The following is a 25,988-nucleotide window of genomic DNA, read 5'->3' as shown; positions in this document are numbered from 1 at the left end:
TAGCTTTCGAATCGAACCAATCAAGTCGTTTCCTTATTAAGCCCCGCGGGGTTCCTCTCTCTTCCCTTGTACTTGGTTTCCCGTTATACATAGTAAGAACAAATCTGTGAAATGTCTTTCGTTCCCTCATAATATTGTCTCCCTTTTTATATGACATCTAGTTGATTTTCTTTCTTTCGAGACTATATATTTCTTAGAAAATAAATATCTTTATATTTTTTATTCAATTGCTACGAAAGAGATGTTCAAAAGTTTAAACAAAGTGTATGTTTGCGTATAATATTATCAGCTTTATATTTAATTTTTTCAACGCTAGTCTTTCTTAGCTTGAATTATATTGCTATTAATTATTTTTCTTTTTTTCAATTGCGATATTATAAATAATTTTCTGAAAAACATTTATATAAATAAAATTGTTATAATTTTTAGATTTTTATTGAATATTTTCTTTCATCTCTCATGCAGAAAATATTTATATAAATTTTGTTTTCTTAAATAATAACAATAAATATAATTAACAATATAATAATTAATTGCAATGAAATACATCCATATAGGATCCGCAAATACTAATAAACTTGAAATTTGTTAGTATTCTTGTCGATCAGGATAAACGAATTTTCGTATTCTCATCTTGTCCTTCGTTTTTAAGTTCCCACAAAAAAGAATGCGATAGTGTACAGGTATGTACGTGAAAGTGTAACGCAATTAAAAAGGGTCGGTTTCTTGCTTGTCTCGGCAATTTCGTCCGGATACAGGTAGGAAGTCTTTGGTCATCGTTGATAGACGCGGTCGATAGCAATTTTAATTGCTAATTAAGCACGGTGCTAGTTAGACGGATATATTATGTTCTGCATTTAATCCCGCGATAAGATGATAAGAGAATAGGGGTTGTAGGTACATATTATATAACACTCACCCGTTACTGGTCGAGTCGAAAACGTCGTTGTAATCCTCGTCCGTGCTGTAGTCCTGTACGTCAGTATCCGAATCCTCGACATCGCCATTTCCACCTGTAAAAAGAAAAATTATTGGTTTTTATCAATTTTGTCAAATAGTTATTTAAAATAACGTTTAATAAGAATAGAGATATAAAAAATCAATATTGATTCCTTAATATATTTAAGAAATAGATTTTCTAAAATTATGATTTTAATTTAAATCTAATAAATTAGAAACACATAAAAATCTCAAGGGATTCTGTATAATTTTCTTCTTGCTAATACTGATTGTTCAATTTCAACGATCGCGGTCAATATTTTTACATTAATAAAACGACAACTTCATCTTAGTTCATTCATATCGTTTTGTGGTTTCTTGCAAAGTTTGTTGTGAAATGAACCGTTATCGATTCAATATTGTTAAGTCGAGAGTCAAGAGTAGATCAAACTCTCAACCGAAGGATTAAATTAATTCTCGTGCACCCATTTCCAGTCAATTTGACTTCTATAGAACTTGGCCCATTACTACGATGATTAATATATTACATAATAATTTTCTAATATTACTTTATTATTTATTTTATTTTATTATTTTCTTTTTGTATTACTCTCATATTACAAAACAAATAATCAAAAATAGAATTATTAAAATAGCATTTATACTCGCGAAATAGAAATTATATTTTTAATATGAACATTAATATCGTAACGTCATTTATTTATTTATTAAATATATACTAATAAAGATGCTAGGCAATTCTAATTATTTATTAACAATACACAGTGTGTATATATAAATTAAAACTAAAATTAATTAAATAAATTAATTAACTAGCTACTATATAAAGCTTAAAAAATAAATTCTGACTTTTATTGTAGCGTATACGTTTGTTTAATAAAAATAATTCTTGACCAACCAATTGAATCCACAGAAATTCCGCAGACTCGTTCTCACTCTTTTAACATCGTTTTCATATCAGACTAACGATTTTTCCAGCGTTCCTACGCTCAGAAGATTCACGAAGGTTAACGCGTCGAATTCTCGACATTCCGCCGATTAAATTACAGGCGGTACAACGGATATATTTGCTGATGTCGGAGGGGTAATCTCCGTGCACACAATTATAACTTACTCGCACGTCTTCCGGATCCTACCCGGTAATATATTTGGCTAGACGGTGCCGTCAACAAACGATACGTCGGTCGACGGTGCCGCTAGATTAATTTGTGAATCGTGATTAAGGTCGGCATGCTCCCGAGTTGTTAGCGCAGTAATGAGTAATCCACCAATGAAAGAGATTTAATATGAAATCTCACTCCGAGACGTGTATACGATATACGTAGTACCTATTATATTATGATTGACCCTATTGTCTATTATATATTATGTCTGAAGAGCTAAAGGAAATGAGCGGAAATAATACTGAAGCAATCAATCGTACTTATATAAATGTGTTATATCTCTAAACAGTTATGTCAACGCTATAGTTGTTACATATGGAAATTTTTTTATAAAAACAAATAAAAATGAATCATAATTTATTAAAAATTTAAATTATATATCATTTTATAATCTTAATATAAATTTTGCATCTTATTTTAAATTTTTATCTTAAAAGATTTTTCCTATAATAATTCTCTACATTTAATTAATATAACTAATTTACTATACATACACAAATTTTCTTAAGTTTATTTTTTTATTCTTGCTATTTTATTGTTTACTCTTATATTAACGACGAATAATATAGCATAATTCTGAAATAGTAATTTCATCGACGTTGTGTCATAATTCCATCCACAAAAGATACCAACTTTTCGGGCTCCGATATCAGTAAATATATCATGCTTTCTTCTAGTATGTTGTAGGTACGTGTAAACGTTCGTGAGTCATAAACGTAACAAGAGCTATTAAATAATAGAATAAATTATCTGTTTCTATAGTATATGCAATGTCCGTGTTTAACGGATGCTAAGAACAAATTTAAACTCCTAGTCCCCTCACAGGTATTGCCTTTCGATCCATTGATCAACCCAATTTACCCATCACACATATTAAACATTGATAGATTGCTATAAAATAAATATAATATAAAATATTAAATTTTACAAAATTACAGAAAAAAGAGAAAGTATATATTTTAATAAAAGTTAATTTTATTTATCTTAAAAACTAAATGTAAAAAAATAACAAATTTTTAATAAATAATTCTCCATTAGCATGAAAGAAAAACGAAACTCGTGAAAAACTTTTTCAACCAATACGTCATTCCCAAATGCAAAATATAAATCTGCGTCCTAGAATAATTATTTGGTTTATTATGTTTGGCATTTAATTCCGTTTTAGCAAGATATATATACGCATCCATCGACAAACACTCCAAAATAATTTGTTTTTGAGTTGCTATACTCTGAGCCATCAATTTGATTATAGTCCATCACGTTGAAACGACGATAAAATATTTTTTGCCTGTTGCCCCCAGAACGTGCTTTATCGTCGATAGACTGCGACGCTGGGATTTTTGATCGGATACAGAGAAGTTTTGCAAATATTGGTACGGGAAAAATACGAATTTTATTTGGCATGTATCTGCGATGCGTCCCGTTCGTATTGTAAAGTGACGTTTAACTTCGAATTTCATCCGTGCTGCGAGTTTTTCGGGACGAGCGCATGATAAAAAATCCATTCAAAATAAATATGAAAAAATCTCTGGCCAATGTAAAATAAAAGCACGCACGGTATATATGACAAATATCGACGAGCAGTTCGCATCTCTATTTCTATATCGAGATTGTAATATTGATTGACAAAGCCGTGTGACGTTTTTAATATATATGAAATATGTAGGAGACATACATACAATATATCGGTATAGATTTTCCGATTGTGCAATCAGTGACAAAGTACTCTATAAATTAAATATTTGCGGTAAACACGAGTAGAAATTTATGTATTTCTTTTTTGTTCAGTTTTATCCGTGTAAAGAACAGAATTATAAAATATATATTTTGTTAAAAATCTCACAGTAGCGTTAGAAATATTAAAGTTATATTGAATTTATATTTTTGGATATTTTTTTGTGCGTGCCTTAAAATAAATGATGCGGCAAATGTAATGACATTAATTGTGTAATAAGATTAAATTAAAATAACTGTAGTTATTTATAAAATTTCTCAAGCAAAATTCAAATAGAATAACTCGTTATTAAATAACAAATGCAGATTTTAGTACTACTAAAAATATTGACAGAGATGAGATAAGGAAAGTACAAATATTCTAAAATTTCGACAATCTTTCTCTCGGCGAATACTCTGGTTAAGCAAGCCGTGGTTTAATTTCGTTGACTATCCTCGCTGCGATATTACAACATTAAGCTGCTGGCCATTTCGTTACCGCCGTGTAATTGTCGCTGCGAAATTACAGCCGCGGAAAGGCCCTTTCTCTCTCTCTCTCTCTTGCGTTCTTTCATTTGCTCTTGCTTTCTCGCACCATGGCGTTTCGTCTAATTCAAAAGTAGTATCGCAGGATGACGAGGAGAGTGGCTAATCCCGCTGCTGATTGTTCGCGCCTGAAGCGATCTCCTAGGACTCGTAAAAGTAATCTCGAATATTCGTCATGAATCCCATATAACAATTCCAATCGGCATATCTCGATACGTGCCGTAAAACTGACGATAACCGGTTATGTTAGGACATATGCATGTTAGGAAAAATTATAAAAAAGAACTAATTAAAAAAATTTGTTTAAATTTATAGCATAGTTTGCAGGTACACTTTTAAGTATAAATTATTTTATTATTATTTATATCTCTAATACACTTTATAATATATTATACTTTTGTTATATAAAACTCAAGAATTTTCGGAGAGGCATTTTAGCAAGTAATTATAAAGATAATTATAAAATATATTATTCAATACATTATTAAAATAATTATATATTACTCGACAACTTCAAAAGAATACATAAGGAATTATATATCGAGAGAATATTTTTAATATGAACATATTTTTGTCACCAAATTACATAAAATAATTAAATATTGTGAATGATTTATTAGGAATCTGACATGTTAATATAATTCCTTGTCAATAAAATTCTCGATTCGCGTTGTTATAATTCTAGACGTTGATAAACGTTACTGACGCGCGACATTAGCCATGACGCATTCGATGAAACTCGGCAAATTGTTGGAAATGCACAATTCTCCGGGATTCCGATATTTCGCAAATCCCCATGTGCGTTTTATGCTTACATTACGTGTACACCAGTTGGCAGATGTTGTCAACGCAAGTTTCATTTCAAATTAAGGGGTTGGTAATATCGTAGAGATGATGAGATTTACTGCACCATGTGTAAATCGTTGCACAGTTCAGTGTTTTAATGTGCTCACTACATTGGAAATATGGTACATTTATGTTAAAAATACAGGAATATATTTTCCGTTATATAAATCTCTTTTGATGTTTATTTTTATTGCCATTCTATCAGTGCCACAATTTTGAAATAATGACATAATTAAAAATATCAAAATATCACGCAGAGAAACAAATATTAAACCAGTATTTTACTTTTATGAAATATTTATGCTTAACAACAGCTACATCGCGATGGAGAAACTCAAAGGATTAAACGGATTTTCGTAATATCGGCCGATTTAAATTGCAGTTTGAGTTAAATTTCACGGGTCGCCGAATGCTACCGCCAAAATCCTGCATCCTTTAATAACTTCTAATTTCGGTGAATATTCGCCTGGTGCAGCACGCGAATATTTTCCATGTCGGTGCATACGAATCGACCCGTGTGTGAATCGCGGGGACATTGCTTTTTTTAATTACAGCGCGGCTGCGGTCGTGCAATTTATGGAAACGCTGCTGCACTGCATAAAACACTATCGGACCGAGAATTGTGCCCGTACTTTTTTTCCACCGTTCTGCATTGAACGTTCTAACTATAGACAAAGCTATCATACAGCCAATCGATCAATCTTTCTTTTAGTATTTATTTTTCTTATGATTTCAGTCTATATTCTTTTCCTTAACACATTTTTCTGAAAGATAAATAACACTTACGTGTGTTGTGAAAATCAGATCGACGTGATATTCGATATCATATGCAATCCATACAAAAATTTGTAACAATCATGTTCGATATTCAGCGCGGAAGAGCATCTCTCCCATTACTTTCCCGCGACCTGCTGACTGCCGTCAGTATAACAACCGCATGCAACCTATATGCACTCTACGGAAACCATTTGGGCCAAGTGTCTGGTTGCGTGGTATGTGTCCCTCGTGAAAACGAATATCCGCAGCACGTATGAAAAAAGAGAGAGAAAGAGATTGTGTGCGCGCGTATGTCCACGTGTGCGAGCACGTATAAAACGTGCATGCACTACTCGTGGGAGAGAACCAATAAAATCGAACGTCATTGTAGGCACCGTTCACCGTATGTTTTCCCATGCTTTTTCCCTACCTTTCCTGGAAAAAGCCGCGCAAACCTAAGAATGCAATTTCAATCCAATCGTAAAGCGTATACGATACAATGCATACGGCATGTTGATGAAAACTTTTCACAGTCTATCTTTTTCACCGATAGATTTTTGGATTACAGTTAACATTTTGTTTATCACAATTTTTTCAATTTGTTTTTCGTTACTGCTTTCATGTTAAATTGAAATAATTAAAACCAGAATAAAATTTAATTAATAGTAAATTAATTAACAATGAAATAAATAAAAAAAACTTCTCTACATTACTTGAAGAATAGATACATAGATAAAATACAATAAATGTCTATTATAATAGATAATTTTGAAAATTATTTGTGGAATACATACGAATATGAAAGACAATAAGAACACTCAAAACTATCACAAAACATGTGATGAGTGATGAGGTTAATCAGCCTCCGTCATCGGAATATTGCTCTCCTGGGTTCGCGGTGTCTAAATGAAATTTCAATTTCTCGTAGACGGCTTCCTGGCGTGAAACAAATCAGGTCGGACCGTGTGTGTCAGGAGCAGACTGACACGCGCGCGCTCGAGCTCACAACATTGGCATCCCACCAACGGCAGCACATCACCGAGCCGTCATTATGCATTCGGGGTACAGCTTTAAACAAAACCTCGGCCACACGTAGCCGCGGGCGCCTTGACATGACATGGTTAATTCCAACACGACGATAATTAGTCGACATTTGGTATTCATGACGCGCGCGCGCGCCGACTTTTTGCGCGTTTTACAACGAACTGGAAATTATGACGCGGGTGCATAATCGACGTGCTTCGACAATTGCACGTATAATCTGTCGGTGCTAGTTCCGTTTTATATGTATGTTTATACTCCAAATACTAGGATCTTCTATATGTATATCATATCTCTTCAGAGACCACGCTATATAGCTTTGAATGTTAAATAATACTTATTATCTTATTGTTGACAATACACGCGCGTATCATTATAATAGAGAATAAGAATAGTATAAAAAAATCACTATAGAGCCAAAAAGAACCGAACATGTTAAAAGAGATGAAAAAGAAATGATCCTATTCAGACCCGTAAAAAAATACGATACCCTTTTAATTTAAGGGATATTCGCAGCACAAGCTTTGCATTTAAATGGTCCAAAAAAATCGACGACCCTATAAAAATCTCGAACGCTTGCAGAATTTTTTATACTGGACAGACTGAACGCATCAACGTGTTTTTTATTCATATACGTGAGAGTTTTCTTTAACAAATTTGCTCTATTTACTTAAAAAAAATCATCTTGTAAAACTCATGCTTAATAATAGTCACTATTTTCTATAAAATCGCAATAAAATAATCTATTTTAATTAAATCCTTTTTTTCTCGAAAATAATTTAAAAAACTGCAAATGAACATTCATCTCAACACCTTCCTCTTAAAATTAGATTTTATTCAACTTCAATTAGTAAGCTTTACTTTAATACACAGGTTATTTTTTTAAGATACTGAACAATAAAAAATGTAAAATTATCCTGCTTTGTGTAGTAAAAAACTTATATCACACCTGTTCGTCATAGCAATCCGTAATCGAGAAAAAGTGCACGATGGCGAAGATAGCTCCCCATCCATGATAGTTGCGCGGAGCGTATTTTCCAGCCGGATGAATATAGGCCGTATCGGCGATTTGTCGCCTCGCTCGTAAAAACATATATCTAACCCGGCTGTACCGTGACGAAAAACACGTGTGACCGATTGAGATTATTTAAAACACGAGCAACCCATCGACCGCGAGGGCTTTCAACCATGGCTATTAGCACGTTAAATATGCGCCCCGGGCGCGATCCGCGTTATGCGCGAAACGTGATCATTGTAAATTACATGTACCTCCCCCTGTTAACCCTTTTAAGCGCGTTAATGTATTGCATTTGATGCGGTTTCGATATACATATTGCGGTGTTTTCTTTGGGAATTTTCACCGACTATTACGTGTGAATAGGTTCACGTGTTACGCATATCATTATCCTTTGGAATATTCAAATGAAAATAGAAGTTCAGATAATTATTTATCTTTTTGAAATATATTAGTGCTCTCTCAATCTACATACATACATATACAAATTAGGTTTAAATATTGATATAGAAGTATATATCAAATATACAAATACATTTATACACTATTTTTTTTTTAGATTTAAGTTTGAAAGTAATTACGTGAATAGCGAAAGAAACTTGTGCATTTGAACGGTTAACTGAATTAAAGGGTGAACTGAACTTTCTCGCCGTGTATCCGATTTCAATGCGTAGTACCGAGTACAAAATCGCATTTGTTAATTTACGGATCGCAGTTTTTGGCGCTCCATGGTCGGTCGCTCCTCTCACTATCGTTAGCAACTTTCGCCATTGGACCTGACGATTAGATGCTCAAGAGAAATGTTCTCCATCGAGGGAAAACCCGGTTTACCGTGGTGAAGGAAGCCACAACAGTGAATTGACTCAAAGTTTACCGGGTGTCCGCCACAACCACTTTAAGCTACGTTCTCTCTCTTTGTGTTCGATGGATCCTCATGTAAAAGCCTTCAAACCCCGTTTTGCCGCGGGCTCTGGCATGGACAGTTCCCTAAAGCGATTCTTGACCAACTTCGACCATTCCGTTCTATGCGCACAGTCATTCAAGTTAAATCCACTTTGGTTATCTCTGTAACTGTTCCGTTGAACTGTTCTGTAGATGAGTTTATATATTGACATTATAGCACTGTGTTTTATTATATTTCGCTATTTTTCAGTATATTAGAAGTAGCAAAATCTACTTTAGAATAACATCAAACAGACTTTATTTTTAGTTATTCGTCGAAAATTAATATTTTTATTCCGAATGTAGTCATTCAAATTATGTGCCAAAAATACGTAAATTAAAAAAATTGCATAGATTTTTGTAAAACTATTTCCTAGTTCAATATCGTACCATGATGAAAAAATATACCAAAATTAAATCAATTATATATACATATTAAAAACAAATATAGAGAAATATTTGGAAATATTTGGAAATATTATAGAAATTTGTATAAATGTTTTTTAAAAATTTAACTCACTCTCTATAGAAAGGTATGAAATATATTATTTCATTATGATGTGTGTATATGCTGATCGAATGGAGCGCAGTTTAATTAATCATGCTTTTGTGTCGTACATTATGTGACGGAACGAGACGAGATCGTGTAATCCGCGGCTGGAGAAAAGCGCGAACACTCGTAAAGTCGGTACGTGCAGTATAAAAGAAATCGGAAAGGGCCGCGATAAATCAGTGACTGCTATGCAGTCGTCGGCCGCGGACAGCTTTAAAACGCTTGGCGCACTGCTTTTTTAAAGCCCATCGTTGCACCGTTGCAGTGCGTCCGCACTGGACCGCGCGAATTTGCATTAAAGTTTCATTTCGCGTTGACGCTGCCCACATAATTTCACGCTGAACGCGCGCGTCTTACGTAACTGCTGGTGTGTACGGATCTCCTCTTTAGAAAATTTAATTTCGCCACGAAGGCCAAAGGTAAACGCCACACGATAATTGAGCCTCGGCATATTATGTAAAAAGCTTTTTATTTTATTTTATCTTTTTTCGGAAAAATGATCAATTAAGACTCCACGCAAAGTTTGAATTCTTAATCGGAGCAGAAATAAGCTTTAGTTTTGACATTTATTGCTCGGTGTTATATGAGAAGTCATTAAGTTTATTTATGTTTTTTTTATTTATAATTAAATGTAAATTAATTATCTCATTATGACGATTTGAAATAATTATCTTCGCAAATAATTATCAAATAAATAGATATATACGCCATTGCTACGGGGTGTTTCCGGCTTCTAACACACTCACTATGCGAGAACCCGTAAATATCGCGGAGCAAAGACCGACTAGACTCTGCACCAACATCCTCCCCTTCGCTATTGTGATGTCCCGTAATAATCGAAAATGGCACCCTCTTCCCTTTTCTCTCGTCGACCTTTGCGGCAACGACGCGGTTGTGCCAACTATCAAAATAAAAAGACCTCAACGGCACTCGGGTCGATTGTACGACCGTGAAATATCGACGAAGTTACGGACGTCCATTGTGACGTTCGACGGTTCATTTATATCATTTAACGCTTTGACCGCCCTTATGGAAAGTCATGGGAGAATGAATATATTTGGATGTGCGACGCGTTTCGAGAGTTTTTATGATGAGAAATAGCTGCTGGGACTGGGACAATAAATATTGTCAATCTTGCATGATCTTTCATCGATACCGCCACATATGCATCTTAACCGAAAGAAGTAATTTTATAGCAATCATATTTATATAAAAGTTTATTTGTTTCTATAATTAGAATAAACATGATTTTGTAATCCAACTTTAAAGTTAATTAAGTTTTACAATTCAAGAAATTCGCGATTTTTACTCTACAATATAGGTATGCAAATACATACATATATTATAATAATAATATAATTAGAATATGATTAAAGGATTAATATTGTTGGCATTTATTCGTTGGGCTCGACTTATTTAGTTATCCGTCGTCCGTCTTGTTATTGCGGGCATGTATTATTATAAGGCATTGTCTCGGTATTTACATTATTTTGTATTGTATGTCTTCCGTACATGTTTATCCGTTCGTCGTCTGAGATTTTTGTCGAATTCGTGTCCTCGCGTGATTGGCGCGATTTGAAGCGTCGGTTATTTTGACGGCGGTATATAAGACGACCGCCGGTCGAGAGACGCGCTCTCATTATTGATTCTTCTCCGAGTAATAAACAGTTCCCAACGCATCAAGAGTATTTTATTTCAAATATATATCACTCGCCCAACAATATTATATATTAATTTCTTGTTTGAGAATTTTGTTTTAAAATTGACAATATTAAACATATACAAATTTAGCATATACATTAATTATAAAACACATGAATGAGATAGCTCTTATTAATTTGGATCGTTTAATTATAACAGTATTTAACGCTTATCATTGAATTTGTGTCGTTGAAAATTCTAAAAAAAGAATATATTTCGTTCTAGCTTGTTCGTGACAAGAGAAACAACGTATCGACTAGGTAAACTCATGCGCGATTACGCTAGAGAACCGCTGATCCAGCAAATTCGCATGCAGCACTCGGCGATTCCGTGGTGCACTTTAGTCCTGGCACAGAGATGATGTCACGCATTAGATACGGTTATCGACCCTGACTAAGAAATTACTTTTTGCTTATACAGCTTATACAGTATATACACATTACTTTATACTCTCGCGTGCTCTTCTCTCCGCAATATTATATATGTGCAATCTCTTATATAGAAAATTCTTTTTATAGAATTGATAGGCTATAAGAAATAAAAATACTTAAAAAAATATACATTATTATATTATTATAAATAAATTATTATAAAAAAATATTTATATCTCATAAAGCAACGATTGTTGCAACTTCTATTTGCAATTGATTTTAACAATTGTGCAAATTTCACTCTGTGAAATCCACAACTTGCTCAGACGCGAACAATTACGTGATCTCTGCAATTCTTTTTATAGAATTGGTAGGCTATAAAAAATAAAAATACTTGAAAAAATAAAAAAATATATTATTATAAATATTTATATCTCATAAAGCAATGATTGTTGCAACTTCTATTTGCAATTGATTTTAACAATTGTGCAAATTTTACTCCGTGAAATCCACAACTTGCTCAAACGCAAACAATTACGTGATCTCTGCAATTCTTTTTATAGAATTGTTAGGCTATAAAAAATTAATATACCTAAAAAAATATATATATTATTATAAATATTTATATCTATATAAAAAATGGCTATAAAAAATATTTATATCTCTATAAAAAAAGGCTACAAAAAATTAATATACTTAAAAAAATATATATATTATTATAAATATTTATATCTCATAAAGCAACGATTGTTGCAACTTGTATTTGCAATTAATTTTAACAATTGTGCAAATTTCACTCCGTGAAATCCACAACTTGCTCAGACGCGAACAATCACGTGATCTCTGCAAGCACTCAATTGACGATTCGCAATGAGACGCTTGGGAGAGTCAGGGGAGAATCTTCGGGAGATCCTTGGAGTCGCCTCAAGGACAACGACACGGCGGCGGAGGAAAACGGGCTTCCTGAAAAGGCGTCGCTGAGGCGCGGGATTACCATGAGAATAAGGATCCGCTGTCAGCGGTGTCAAAATACGACCAAACCTTCGTACAGACGGCTCGGCTCGGCTCGGTTCGGCTCGGTTTGTCCCGACAAGCCGAAAACGTGATGCCATTCAAAGACGAGACTGTTGTGCCCGACCCGGCGCGATTTAAAAATTATACATCTTGAAGACCGCAAGATTCTAAAAGGGTCGATCATATTTCGGGCTGCATAATCCCGTGGGTCCCGTGGATTCTTTGGAAAACTTAATTCCTGACCACGGCCGCTGTATTAAGGACCCCATCCCTTCTGGGTTTTCTTAAAAATAGATAAAAGGTTCAATTAAGCGGCTTTATTGATGAAACTTTTAAGAAATAATAAATGGTTCGTATCGAGAACATAGAACTTTATTTTCTAAAAAATCATTAAAAAATTTAATTTTTAACACTTCTCTCTGGAAAGGACTTACAACATTGTAACATACATATATGTATATCATTTATATAAAATGAAATTTAATAACGTATATTAAATGAAATGCCATATTAGTTTTCTGAAATGACGCGACAAAGAGGAAATTGCAAAGTTTATTCGTAAGATTATCTCAGAGTTCAACAGCACGACGCGCGAATGAAATACTTATTGTACTATTCAGTAGTTCTGCGCTTAAGAATAATGAGATAAGAAGTGGTAGCGGCAAAGAGAGAAAGGGGCTCGGAAAGAGGGTGCACTGCGCAAAATGGGGAACGCATGACGCAGAGAAATGGCGTTTCTAAAGAAGGCGCGAGAGGAACATCTGACAAGCCTCACAATGCTCTCGCTCGAAACGCCCTCCTGAATTTATGCACGCGTCAAAGTCGTCGTGGATGCACCTTGGTATGCGGTTCCTTGCGCGCATTTGTTGCGTGCCGCGACTGCTATGAGCGAGATCGAAAAGGAAAGGAAGAGCGGCGTCAGCAGCGAAACTGACGGAAAATTCAGCGCTGATCTCGCGATCGGAAAACGCATCTCAAGTTCACTCCGAAACTTATCCTCTCATCTCTGTCATTTCCGAAAAAATATACTATTTTCTTTAATCATTAGTTTATTTTTTTTTAATGACATATGATTTACTTAGTAAACCAACAAAAATATAAATCGAAACTTTTTTTATTATTAACACGCAATAATTAATAATAAAAAAGTTTTGATTTATATTTGTGCTTTTGATTAAAGAGACAGACTAAAAAGCTGCAAGAAGCGATCATAACAATATTAAATTTTTAGAATTCAATTAATTAAGTACATCCGCATAGGGGTCCAATTATACCGAAATATAACATAGCATGAATCGAAAGGTATATTGATCAACACGACCGCATTAATTTTCCCATTCTCATTAAGCACATACATATATCCATTGGGAAAATTGCAAATTGCACCGACGCGTAGTACGGTAGGCGGAATTAACCGCGATATAATTTAACGCATGTCTCAATCAATCGAATTAATCGGGCTACCAATGGCGTGTTCTGTTCAATATTGCAACGCATCGATATATCCTAACGGGAATCATAATTTTGCTTGGCGGCCGCATGCGAGAAAGAGTTGAGGCCCGGTAAACGTCAACGTCTCCTGCAATCAAATTGAGATAAATTACGGATAAAAGCCGAACTTTTTTTTCTGTCTCGCACATTTTCCCCATCTCACATTTCTTCGCAGGTTTGTGTTTCTCACTTATTGCATATAGTCAATACGCATAATATGTACATTATGACATTATTTAAGGTGGCCAACTTTCAAATGGGGATACATTTTTTTACTTTCGCGTACGTTTACCTTCATATACACATACCGAGAAATTTTATAATATATATTCTACTAAAGTGTAAACTAAGCATTACTAAAGATAAACACGGCAATATTTTTTATTTTAAAAAATCTATAATATATAAATCTAAAATAATATAAATATAGCAGTAAAAATCACTTGTATAAATCAAAGCTATCAGTACTATGTATGTACGTGCTCTGGCGTGATTTCGTTATCTTTCTTATTAATATTCAAGAAAAAAGCTTTGCTTCTGGTATAGAATGAAGCCCGTGCCCTAAGACAAAATGCATAGAAGATCTTCGTCTTGGGGGTGATCACGTTTCGTTGATTTTACGTTTAATTTCGCACTCGCCGCGTTACGTGAGTCACATTTTCTCCGCGTTTTGCGAGGACCGGCTGGAGGAGACAGGAAGAGAACCGGGTAACGCGATCTTTCGTTACCTCCGGCGGGAAAAGGAAAGAGAGGAGAGGGAAGGACAACCCGTGCCATATTTCAGAAGCACGTCCCACGTTAATGCAGTAATTTCGCAGATAGCGAATTTTGCTGTAACCCAGCGCTAATTGCCGGCGAGAGAGTACAGGACGACGTAATATCGTCGTCTCCGGCGAGGGAGTGCATTTTCGAGAGAAAACGAGGGTCATATACGTGTGTATGCGTCTATAAATAGACGATCTCGCATAATTAAAGGACTACGTCGAGAAAAGAGACCATTGAAACGAGCGAGCAAGTTTTACGTACTGTCGTGTCTTCGTGAGTTCGAAGATTCGTCTCTCCTCTGTTTTCCGTAATTTTCTGTAATTTCGAAAGCTAAAGTTTATCACACGTACATCGTCTCTTGTGATTTGAGAAACGCGCTCCCTCTTTCGTTGCTAATTAGATTTTATTTCATTGCAAGAGAATGTATATGGGACTGACAATCGATATAGAAACAATAAGAGATAATCATAATTCTAATGTAAATTTTTATTTTTTTATTAATAATCCTTTTTTTTCTAATAAAACATTCGTATTATTTACAATTAAAAGCTCAAAAGTTGTAATAATATTAATAATTATTTCTTATTACTGTCTACTTTTTCCTTTTTAATCAAGTCGCTGTAATTATTCAACTTCTCTTTCAATATTCATGAGAAAAAGAGTCATGCTTTCTTATAATTAAATGTTACAAAAATTACTATTTTAATCGTTTTCAACACAGTCACACAAGTCCGGAATTTTTAACCGGCCGAAGTCTATAATTTCGCGTGATACTTTTCATGTGAGAGTCAGACAATTAGCTATTTTTCCCCTCTGACAAACTCGTACTTGTTAGGGAAAATATCCTCTCGCGATAAAACTGCCGAGGTGTCGGCCAATAAAAATTCGGAGTCGGTGGGAATCGATCGTGTGTGTGTGCGTATACATACATATACATATATACGTACGTGTACTTAGCGTATCGCGTTTTGCGTGACTACGGAAATCTCGCGTGCCGCATGTCACTTACGCGCCACGGTATATATATTTCCGCGCCCGTGTGCGTTGTCGCGAGTGCCCGCGTATGCGTATTTATGTGTGCGTCGCAAAGTGCAGCCGCGAAGAAGGGAAACGAGAATACGGAACACAGTCGGTCCTCTTATCTGCGTGCATATTGGCGCATTATTCAGACTGCCGGCACCACCCTCGACCTCGACTGTCCTGACTGTCACGTCGTGTAACTTCGTTCGCTCACTTTTGCAACGAGTGCATATCAGCGTCAATCGCGTGCGTGCGTGCGTGCGTGCGTGCGAGTCGCACGAAAAGTGCCTCCTCGAGTTCCGTATTTACGTAAATGCATGATGAAAGCGAAAGAGACGAGGGAGGAATCACGATGACGATCTTGTCGCGCGGTGACGTCCGCGGTAAAATCTCTTGGAAAAGTTGGGAAACAAAATTCTACGCTCGAGAGAGAATAATAATTCTGATTCGAACTTATTAATTCGAGCAAAACTTTTGCGAGTATATAGAATGTCTTATTTATTTCTCTTCTGTCGTTCTTTAAAGATTTTATGTCACTGAAATAATTGTCATAAGTTGGAAAATAATATATGTTTGCAAATAACGAGAATAATGAAGCAACATTTTAAAAATAATAAGGAAACGAAACTTTTAGGTGACTTTATGAATCAAATGGATTTTAAATAATGGAACTCTTTTATGACTTATTAAAACGTATCCACCAAAAGGATAATAGCTATAAAACGAACACGGAACTTGTATGCGCGGTTGGCGAGGCGAAGAAGAAATTATTGTTTCCTTTTCATCCAGGGAACATTAATCTTGAATTCTTAAGGGAAAAACGATGATTAATGGCGAAATTTTCAACGCGTGTGCTAATAAAGCTATCACGATGAAAAGAAATATTATGCGCCGGATATAAAGCACTTGCTGTTTAAAAGCTGGGAAATATTAGCGGATGTATAAGTGATTCGCGTCTTGTTTCTTTAAAATTGCTTAGCTTTTAGTATAATATATATATATGCATTGAGCATTATATTACTAATTCATAATTTATATTTAATATATTTTTAATGAATTAATAAGTGCAATTATAAATTAAAAAGATCAGTGTAAAGTATTTAAGAAATTTAGTATCTCTTTTTATATTTAAAAAAATATTTTAAACAAAATTTAGCATTTAATTATTTTGCACTATTATTAAATTTAAAGTTATAAGTCTCCAATAATTTATATATATATATATATATATATATATATATATAAGTAGTCAAAAGAATAAACTTCATATGTGAGCTGCTTGTTATATTCATTACATATATTTACAAAGTACGTGAAATAATAAACTATAAGTCTGATAAATGTGAAAATATTACTAATTCATAATTTATATTTAATATATTTTTAATGAATTAATAAGTGCAATTATAAATTAAAAAGATCAGTGTAAAGTATTTAAGAAATTTAGTATTCTCTTTTTATATTTAAAAAAATATTTTAAACAAAATTTAGCATTTAATTATTTTGCACTATTATTAAATTTAAAGTTATAAGTTCTCCAATAATTTATACCTATATATATAAGTAAAAGTCAAAAGAATAAACTTCATATGTGAGCTGCTTGTTATATTCATTACATATATTTACGAAGTACGTGAAATAATAAACTATAATAAGTCTGATAAATGTAAAAATGTAATTTACGTATATCTAACTGCAAAAAATATCATTTCTTTAAAACAAGTACACATCTACAAAGAATTAAAAAAATTAAATATTTAGAATATTTCCGAATTACACGTGAAAGAGTTAATATGAAAACCGCGGAATTAATTCTGGAAGTGTATCTCGCAATATTACGAGATACACCCTATTGATATAATTCCTCTTGCGTCGCGACCATCCATGTCGATCACAAATTAACTCGGTTTAATTAATGTCTGTTCTCCCGAGCGCCCTCCATAGCTCGTCGCTTCCCTTCCTCGTCATCCAAGATTCGCCGATGCGAGTAACTCCCGGAAGGAAAAGGGATGGAAAAGCACACCGCGAATACCCCGCAACAACCGATGGGGTACTCTCGCTCCTTCTCGCAGCGGAACGAGCACAGAGGTGCACTTCAATTAATTGCGCGCCGAAAGACACGCGAGCGCGCGGGCCCTTTTTTTGCGAGAACCTTTTTTTTTTTTTTTTATAGGAGACGCGATACCGCGTTTGAAATGTGGCGAGGAATCGATAGGTATACGTGCGTTTCTCTACTTTCTTTCTCCCCCTTTTTTATCCTCGACTGGCATACGTGGAAATTCAAAACGGAGGGCGACCGCAATGGCACAAATGCAATAATCGTGTACGATAAAGAAAATAGACAAAAGAGAGAGAGAGAGAAGGGAGAAATATGATGGGGGAGGAGAATAGAGAGAGGAAGTGAAAGTCTGTTCAGTTGTTTGACATCAAAGGGAAGTTTTGTCGTATGAGCAAAGAAGGGATGGTGGAGTTTGGAGGGTAAAGAGAAGAGACAGGGAGAGATCTCGCCGCAATGCGTGCGTAACAATATATATATGTATTTTGCATCCGGGTCGCATCTTTCTTTCTTTCTCCTCCTTCCTCAATATTCAAACTATATGGATGTAAAGCCAGGGTTGCCACAAAAAATGAATTTTGAAATTCCCTGACTTTTCCATGTTTTCCAGACGACAATGCGGAAATTTCCCATGACCACAATATGTGTGAGAAGGAATTAGGAAAGAATAGCTTATATTATTAGAAACAATACAAAACACAAACTTGGAAATTTAATAATATAACGTAATCCTGAATTTAAACCAACAAAAAAATGCAGTGGAAAATAAGGAATAAGAGAAAAGTCAATTGAATAAAAACATTTAATAAAAGATATATTTTAATGTTTAATTTACGTTAAAAAAATAGAATTTAACTTTTTATAAACTTCTAAAAATATTAAAATTAAAATAAACTTGATATTCGTAAATACATATACCTAATTTCTACATTAAATTTCAAAAAAGGAACAATTTTTAATATATATTTTAAAAATAATAGCTAATGCATGGACTAATATATAAAATGCAATAATATTAAGCATTTATGGGAAATGGTAAGCAAAATTTAAAATTCCAGGTTTATTTACATATTTTCCTGACTAATTTAAAATTCCATGACTTTTCCCGGTTTTCCCGCTTTTCCAGGTGTGTGACAACCCTGAAAGCGAATTCTAAAGCAGTATCTAAGTCCGATTAAGAGGTCTTTTGATCGCTCGTAATTTATCTGTTCGTGACGAATTCGTCGCATTTTTCTAACGAAAGTTGAAAGGGAAGAAGAAGAGAATGCAATTTTTTTTTGTGGGAGGTAATGTACTTCCTGCCTGGTCACAATCAATTCGCTCGCGTGAATAATTATGTCCGCTTCTGGTGCTTGAGATTGAGATAAAAAGCATTTATAGAGCGACCGCTTTTTAAAATGCTGTTTAAGTATAATTTAGCATCATTCGTTATACTTAAGAAGATGTTTTTTTTAGATTGTAGTGAGCAATCTTGCTCACCGGAACTATTTTTTCCGTGTGTACTCTTGAACTAATTTGCATTTCATTTATTTTTTATTTTTTCAGTTGAACGTCATAATTTATGACAGTCTTTTAAAACAGAGTTTTAATGGTGGAAATAAAATTTTAAATAAAAGTTCGGGGAAAGTATTAACAAAACCGCACACACAATACATATATACGTACACACAAATAAAACATATTTTTTATTTTCTTGCATATATTCATAATTTAATTCGTAGAAATACCTAAAAATTTATTTATTACTTCGTAACTGAAATATTGTAATAAAAATAAATTTAACGTGTAAATTAAGAAAGTATATTATCAGCTCTTTTGGATAATGACATCGTGTGGTGTGGCAGCAGAGAAGCGAGAAATCTTACTCAAAATGAATAATCCAACACCATTAAAATCGAAGGATTCTTCCGATATCGCTCTTGAAAACTAACGAAAGCTTCTCTTCCCTTTCTCCCTAATTCGCTCTCTTAAATCACGCTTGTACCACCGATCGTAAGTAAAGATGGAAACGAATCTTTTCTTACCTGGTTAAGAATCTGATTAGCATTAAAAATAATACCGACTCAATGACGAATCGGAAACGCAGAGAAACGAGATTATGAGTGAGAGATGTGTAAAAGATAATCAGTAGAGCGAGAAATTAGGAAAGGCAAGAGTGATTCGCAAGCAAAACATAAGTAAAATAATTTATTTATATCAAAGTTAGTAAATTTTAATTATAATAAATAATAATGAAAAATTCTGTTCTTGCAACAACATGTCAATATATCGCGCTTATTATATTAATAGTTTATTTTAAATCTATAAAGAAAGTTTTAAAGACAAAATCGATTACACATTAGATTTTTTCAGAAAATTTACACGATAGAAGTTAAAAAATAAAAGAATTTTTATATAATGCAAGATATAATTAAATTCAATTAATTCAATTTTCTTTCAATATCAAAGTTAGTAAATTTTAATTATAATAAATAATAATGAAAAATTCTTTCTAAAATTCTGTTGTTGCAACAACATGTCAATATCGCGCTTATTATATTAATAGTTTATTTTAAATATCTCTATAATTATAAATCTATAAAGAAAGTTTTAAAGACAAAATCGATTACACATTAGTTATTAGATTTTTTCAGAAAATTTACACGATAAAAGTTAAAAAATGCAATATATAATTAAATTCAATTCTATAGAAAATTTTGACGTTTTATTTTTGTTACTTCGAGCATAAACGAAATAATCATAATAAAAATACAATCGGTTTTAATGGGATCATGAGAAAAAAATTCAACTCAAGGAAAATCTCGGCGACGCCCATGGCAGGAAGATAGAGCAACCTCGTCGATATTCCGCGACTTTATCGGCCCGCGGAATAATTCATGAAAGAGGGCGGATAGTGCCAATTATAAAATAACGAACCTACGCGCGAGAAAAGGAAAAATGGTAGAGCGAGAAGGGAAAGGGTGGAAAAGAAGAGGAAGAACTTTCCCCTTTGTGTGTGGATCCTTGTCGCAGAACGTGCTCTCCTGCGAATGGACGACCCTTCAAAGGCCCTTCCACCTCCCCAATTCCGTTCCGGCCTTTAGTACTCATCGTCGGTTCTCGTTTTCGACGGAACAAATGAAATGTTTTTTAATTCGCGATATCCCGCGTTAAAACATGTCTCTCTTCCGGAGACCAATTCTAGACGTCACCCGCAGAAAACCATCGATTTTGCCGCGCAGGAGAGAGGCAAACGGAACTCTGTCTTCATTCTACAGGAATTCTTTCGGTTTTAATTAAACTTTAATTCAGCTCGTTCCAGCCAACAACCTTTATCGTAAGTTTCCTCCGTTTCGATAATCGTTCGACTTTAAATGCAGATATCACATTTAATATAATAATGTGAATTTGCTTTTAACGTTACATATATGTATAACGCGTATCACATATTGTTTCTCTTTTGTTGAAAATATGATACAAATATTTCTTTTTATCTTTTACTTCGATTCATTTTTATATCGCGAAGACTCCATTTTATTATTTTAGTTTAGAGTAATATATAAGTATAAGCATTTACAAATTATTTATGTTGCTGTGCACAAAAAGAGGCAATATTAAAAATATAATTTATAAAAAGTTGTAAATATTATAGCTTAATGGAAAATGATTTTCAAACAGTTCTCTTAATTTTTACTCTCTCTCTCTCTCTCTCTTTTCTATGTCATCTTGAAATTCTGTCAGTTATTTTTCATACAAGCAGCAAAAACGAAATACGTTTCTCTTTCCTTCGTCATTCACATTATATAAAATTCTTTTTTCCCAATCTCAGCTGCTATACCGTCGCGCAAATTATCTCTTAGCGATTGCATTATGAATTCCTGAAATATCTTTTTTTCTTGATACGACACGTATGCATTGAAAAGTGTCCAAGGGTAGAGATTTCCGGATCGTCTCCCCTCTCAGCCCAATTCCAGATGTCACTCGCAGAGAATCGTTTTATCCTTCATGTCCGACGTGGGGGGTCCTCTTTCTTGTCCAGCCAGAATTTTTTTGGCTTTAATTAAAGTCCGCCACGCGAGACAGTGAATTAAGCGGACGGCTGACTTCAGCCGTCGCGCCCCATGGGGTGCCGAAAATAAAACAGGGAGAGCGGCGACACGCGAATAGTTTTTAACGCCTCGTTAAATTTTCGCCGCACTTTCCGCGTCCGCGCGCGAAGGTGCCGGACGCGAGAAATTTAATTTAACCTTGGAATGCCAACAGACGTAATCGGTAGTCTCGCTGCGGTTTTATACACGTTTCCATTCAACCATCACTATATTTATCACGATTAAATAATTATAATTGTCAATTTAATAATTTCTTGTTCATTTAATTTGTCATTTTTCAATCATCTTTGAAATTATGCATACAGTTGTATTAACGTTATTATGACCAAAATTTCCGTTCTCTCTTTATCACAGAAAAAACAGTATCCTTGAAAGAATGCCTTGATTCAAGTATATTTTATCCTTATAATAGCGCCAAATATAAATAATTTTGGATAAAGGATAATTTATCCTTAAAACAAAGTGCAAAATATTCTTGGTTGAAGCTGAAATTTACTTATAAATATTGCAAGGACAAGTGAGCATCGGATATAAGCGGTACTTTCAAATATATATAATAATTCTTAGTTCAAATGTGACTAATAAAACAAGAATATATCTTAAGGATAAAATATACTTTACACAAACTTATTTATTTTTTAGGCTATGCTTAAATCAATCAAATAGCGTTCGAGAATAAAAATATACTTGAATCAAGGATTCCTTTTTTTCTGTGATATTATAAAAATATATAAGAAATAATTTTATATATTAATTAACTGCAAATATATAATTTTACGTTGGTACTTCACTGTTAAATTTATGTTAGTAATTAATGACACCCGGATACACTCCGGGAAACATTGGCCGAGGTTTAGTATCACATTCGACATCGTAATTTGCACCGAACGGTTGGTCTAAAAGGTCGAAGTTACTCGGGCGGATAATTAAATCGCTTTATAAGTACGTCCTCTAAGCGTCCTTTAGAGCAAATTAGAGACCCGGTCCGGCAACTCTTCGAGAGGTGCGAGCTCGTTTATAAGTATGCCACTTATTGACCTTGCAAGTAAATTTTTCTCGCCTACATTCGCAAAAGTATCTACCACCTTCCCTTTATAACAGTCCGTTAATAATCTTAACTAAAAAATCGAAATAATTCCTAAATTAGACTCTAGTATCGAATTTTGCCATAGAAAGTTTTATATCGCAATTTTAAAAGAATATATAATAAAAAAATTTGCAAATTTCGTTATGTTTAAATTCGCTAAATTCTGAGAGAATTGCATTGCATTGAAAATTTCCGTTAAGAACAGCTTTTCCACTAATTACATATTGTTAGGCATTAATTTTAATGCGGCTGATATACATATTAATTTAATAACTGACAAGTTTACCAAACCATTATTAGTTTTATAACAACATATTACAGGATCACAATTTTAATTATATACGCATTATATATTGCGTCCATTATCAATTATTTACTACATCAATTATTTACTGCATCATTATTATTATAAAATTATAACAATATCGACATTAATATAATAACACAATTTACTGTTATTATTAGTCAAACATAAACGCGCGATTAAATATTCCGATAATCAATTTAATACTTTTAATGCGTGTATAAATTCGAAACATTATATTCCCTTTGATTACTTTCGCAAAGCGATGGTTTTAAAGTGCGTATCTCGCAAGCATCATCCTTCTATCTCGTCCGGGGCAGAAATGATCACGATCCTTCGCGATTTAATCGCATTCGCGTCCCGTATAGATGTGCATTCCGCCGTAAGAAATCGCGCCGACGTGTGTATGCGGCAAATATGAAATGTTAATTACTTTGATTCCCTGGGTTCTCGGCTTCCGCCATTCCGCGCTTAAGCCGTTTTACATACCGCGGCGCGTGTCGTTGGCAGAAACCGTGTCTCGAGACGCGGAAAATCGAAACGAGGGTGACCACGACAAGAGGGAACCGTTTGGAGGCAGAATGTTTCTGCTGACCAGACGACCGAATATGCATACTATTATTATCATATGAATAAAAAATTATCTATTCGCATTAATACAAATTCTCTACCATGATTATATTTTATTACAAAAAATTATATTGCTCTATTATTTATATACTTATAATATATGAATGAACGAAAATATGTGCTCTCTTTCATCTCATTAATATTATTTCATTTATATCTTCGCGTCTCATATCTAATATATAAATAAATTAAAATAACAATTAATCCCGCTTTTACTAAATATATCGTTCGAAAACGTTGAGTATAATATGTGATATTATCTTATAATATTATCTTATGTATATCTTATAATATTATCTTATATCATAGGGGATGTGGATGTTTTTCTTTGTTTTACATTACAAAAAGATATATAAGACTTTGCATTTTCTTATATCCAATATATATTTGGTAATGCAATAAGAAAATTGTTCATTATGTGATTCAATTTTACATTATTTTTAATGGAAAAATTATGTAAATAAAATAATATATAAAAACTATATTGTTATATTTTGATGTATTCTTTTCCAAATTGCATTCTTGTTTTCTTTGAAGATCGTGGAGAGTTTCGAATAAAAATCTTCTTCTTTCAAATAATGTTCAAGAAAGCCTAAAGAGTAACCGAGTTGGAATTCAAAATACAATATAAAGAAGAAAGAGTCAGATACATCTTATGATTTATTTCGTTGTAAAAGAATTCTAGGATAAATCCCGACTACAGCTTATATGCGAAACGTCTCTTGCAAGGGGAGGCATATTTGCTCCAGCAAACACACTTTAGACGGCTCTGTTTTTCTTTCCATCGAACCGCGGGCTTGCCGTGCAATATTCTACCGTGATACGTTGCTGAACAAACCAGGGGTAAAGAAAGTGCAGTTCGACTATACGAAATGGAAGTTACACGATGTGTCTGTTGCAAACGAGAGTAGATTTTTATTGATGGGAAAAAATAACAGTAACTTGATATAGAGATAGAGAAAGAAGGAGAGAAGAAAGAGAGCGAAAGAAAGCATGCGTTTAGATTTACTTATTGTTAGACATAATAATAACGAACTTTGATATAATATCGAAGAAATTATAATAAAAATGAGTAAAGAAAATACACTGTGCTCGATATAATCTTTTATCAATTAAATTACATATGTAAATTTTAAGCCCGTATATCATATGTATTACAAAATTACTAAAATTCTCTTTAGAAAAATTTAATGTAACGATGCAAAATATTTCTAATTATATTTTATATTATTTCTCTCCGTTTTATAATATACTTTAGCTTCTGAAATATTTCAATTATCACTTTTATATATTTTTGATTATTTTTCGTACTAATAACAAAAAAAAAGACTAACAAATATTTTCGTTAATTAAACATTTCCTCTGGTCACATGAAATGCAATTTCTCAAGATCGTTTTATATTCACGATGAGTATAGAACTTCCACGCACGCACATGAAAGGAAGCAGACGTAAGTTGGCTATGAATATATCAGGATAAAAGCGAAGGAAATATCAAATCAGAAGGAAAGGTCCAGCCAATACACGAGTGCAAATCCAAATCGAGGAAAAAGCACAAAAGGTCTGCACGGTCGAACGGTTCGCGCCTGAGAGACGCTTCGCACATGTGCGGCAAATGTATATTGTCATACCTCTATCGATTTAAGCCTGGAACCAGACGGTGAAACTGTTGTAAACATTCCCAGACAACGAGCTTCGAGAAAATTCGAGCAATTTTCTTGATGAAATCATACGTAAACTCAGTTAATATAATTCACTCTAACATTATTACTTTCAATATTATAATTACGGAGAAGTTTTAAATCTTAAATTATCTTGATATTGAACAGTTAATTATATTTCATTATATGAAAACATTTTTGCTTTATTGTTCAAATTGATTACATTTTACAATACATAAATTTTAACATTAATAATGCAATAACTC

General features: G+C 33.6%; 1 protein-coding gene across 4 annotated transcripts in view; it reads right to left on the bottom strand.

Moving 5' to 3' along the window:
• Positions 1-25,988, bottom strand: part of Ror (tyrosine-protein kinase transmembrane receptor Ror) — a 275,303-nt gene that overhangs the window by 57,950 nt on the left and 191,365 nt on the right. For all 4 annotated transcript variants that reach the window (XM_085484962.1, XM_085484963.1, XM_085484964.1 and 1 more), the window contains exon 3: positions 920-1,013. In XM_085484962.1, the coding sequence (XP_085341088.1) occupies positions 920-1,013 (94 nt within the window). The remainder of the gene's footprint in view (positions 1-919; positions 1,014-25,988) is intronic.

Source organism: Nylanderia fulva, unplaced genomic scaffold, assembly GCF_048542155.1.
Source record: "Nylanderia fulva isolate GAGA-0341 unplaced genomic scaffold, ASM4854215v1 Scaffold33, whole genome shotgun sequence".
In the NCBI taxonomy this organism is placed as follows: Eukaryota; Metazoa; Arthropoda; class Insecta; order Hymenoptera; family Formicidae; genus Nylanderia; species Nylanderia fulva.
This window is presented reverse-complemented; position numbering and strand designations above follow the sequence as displayed.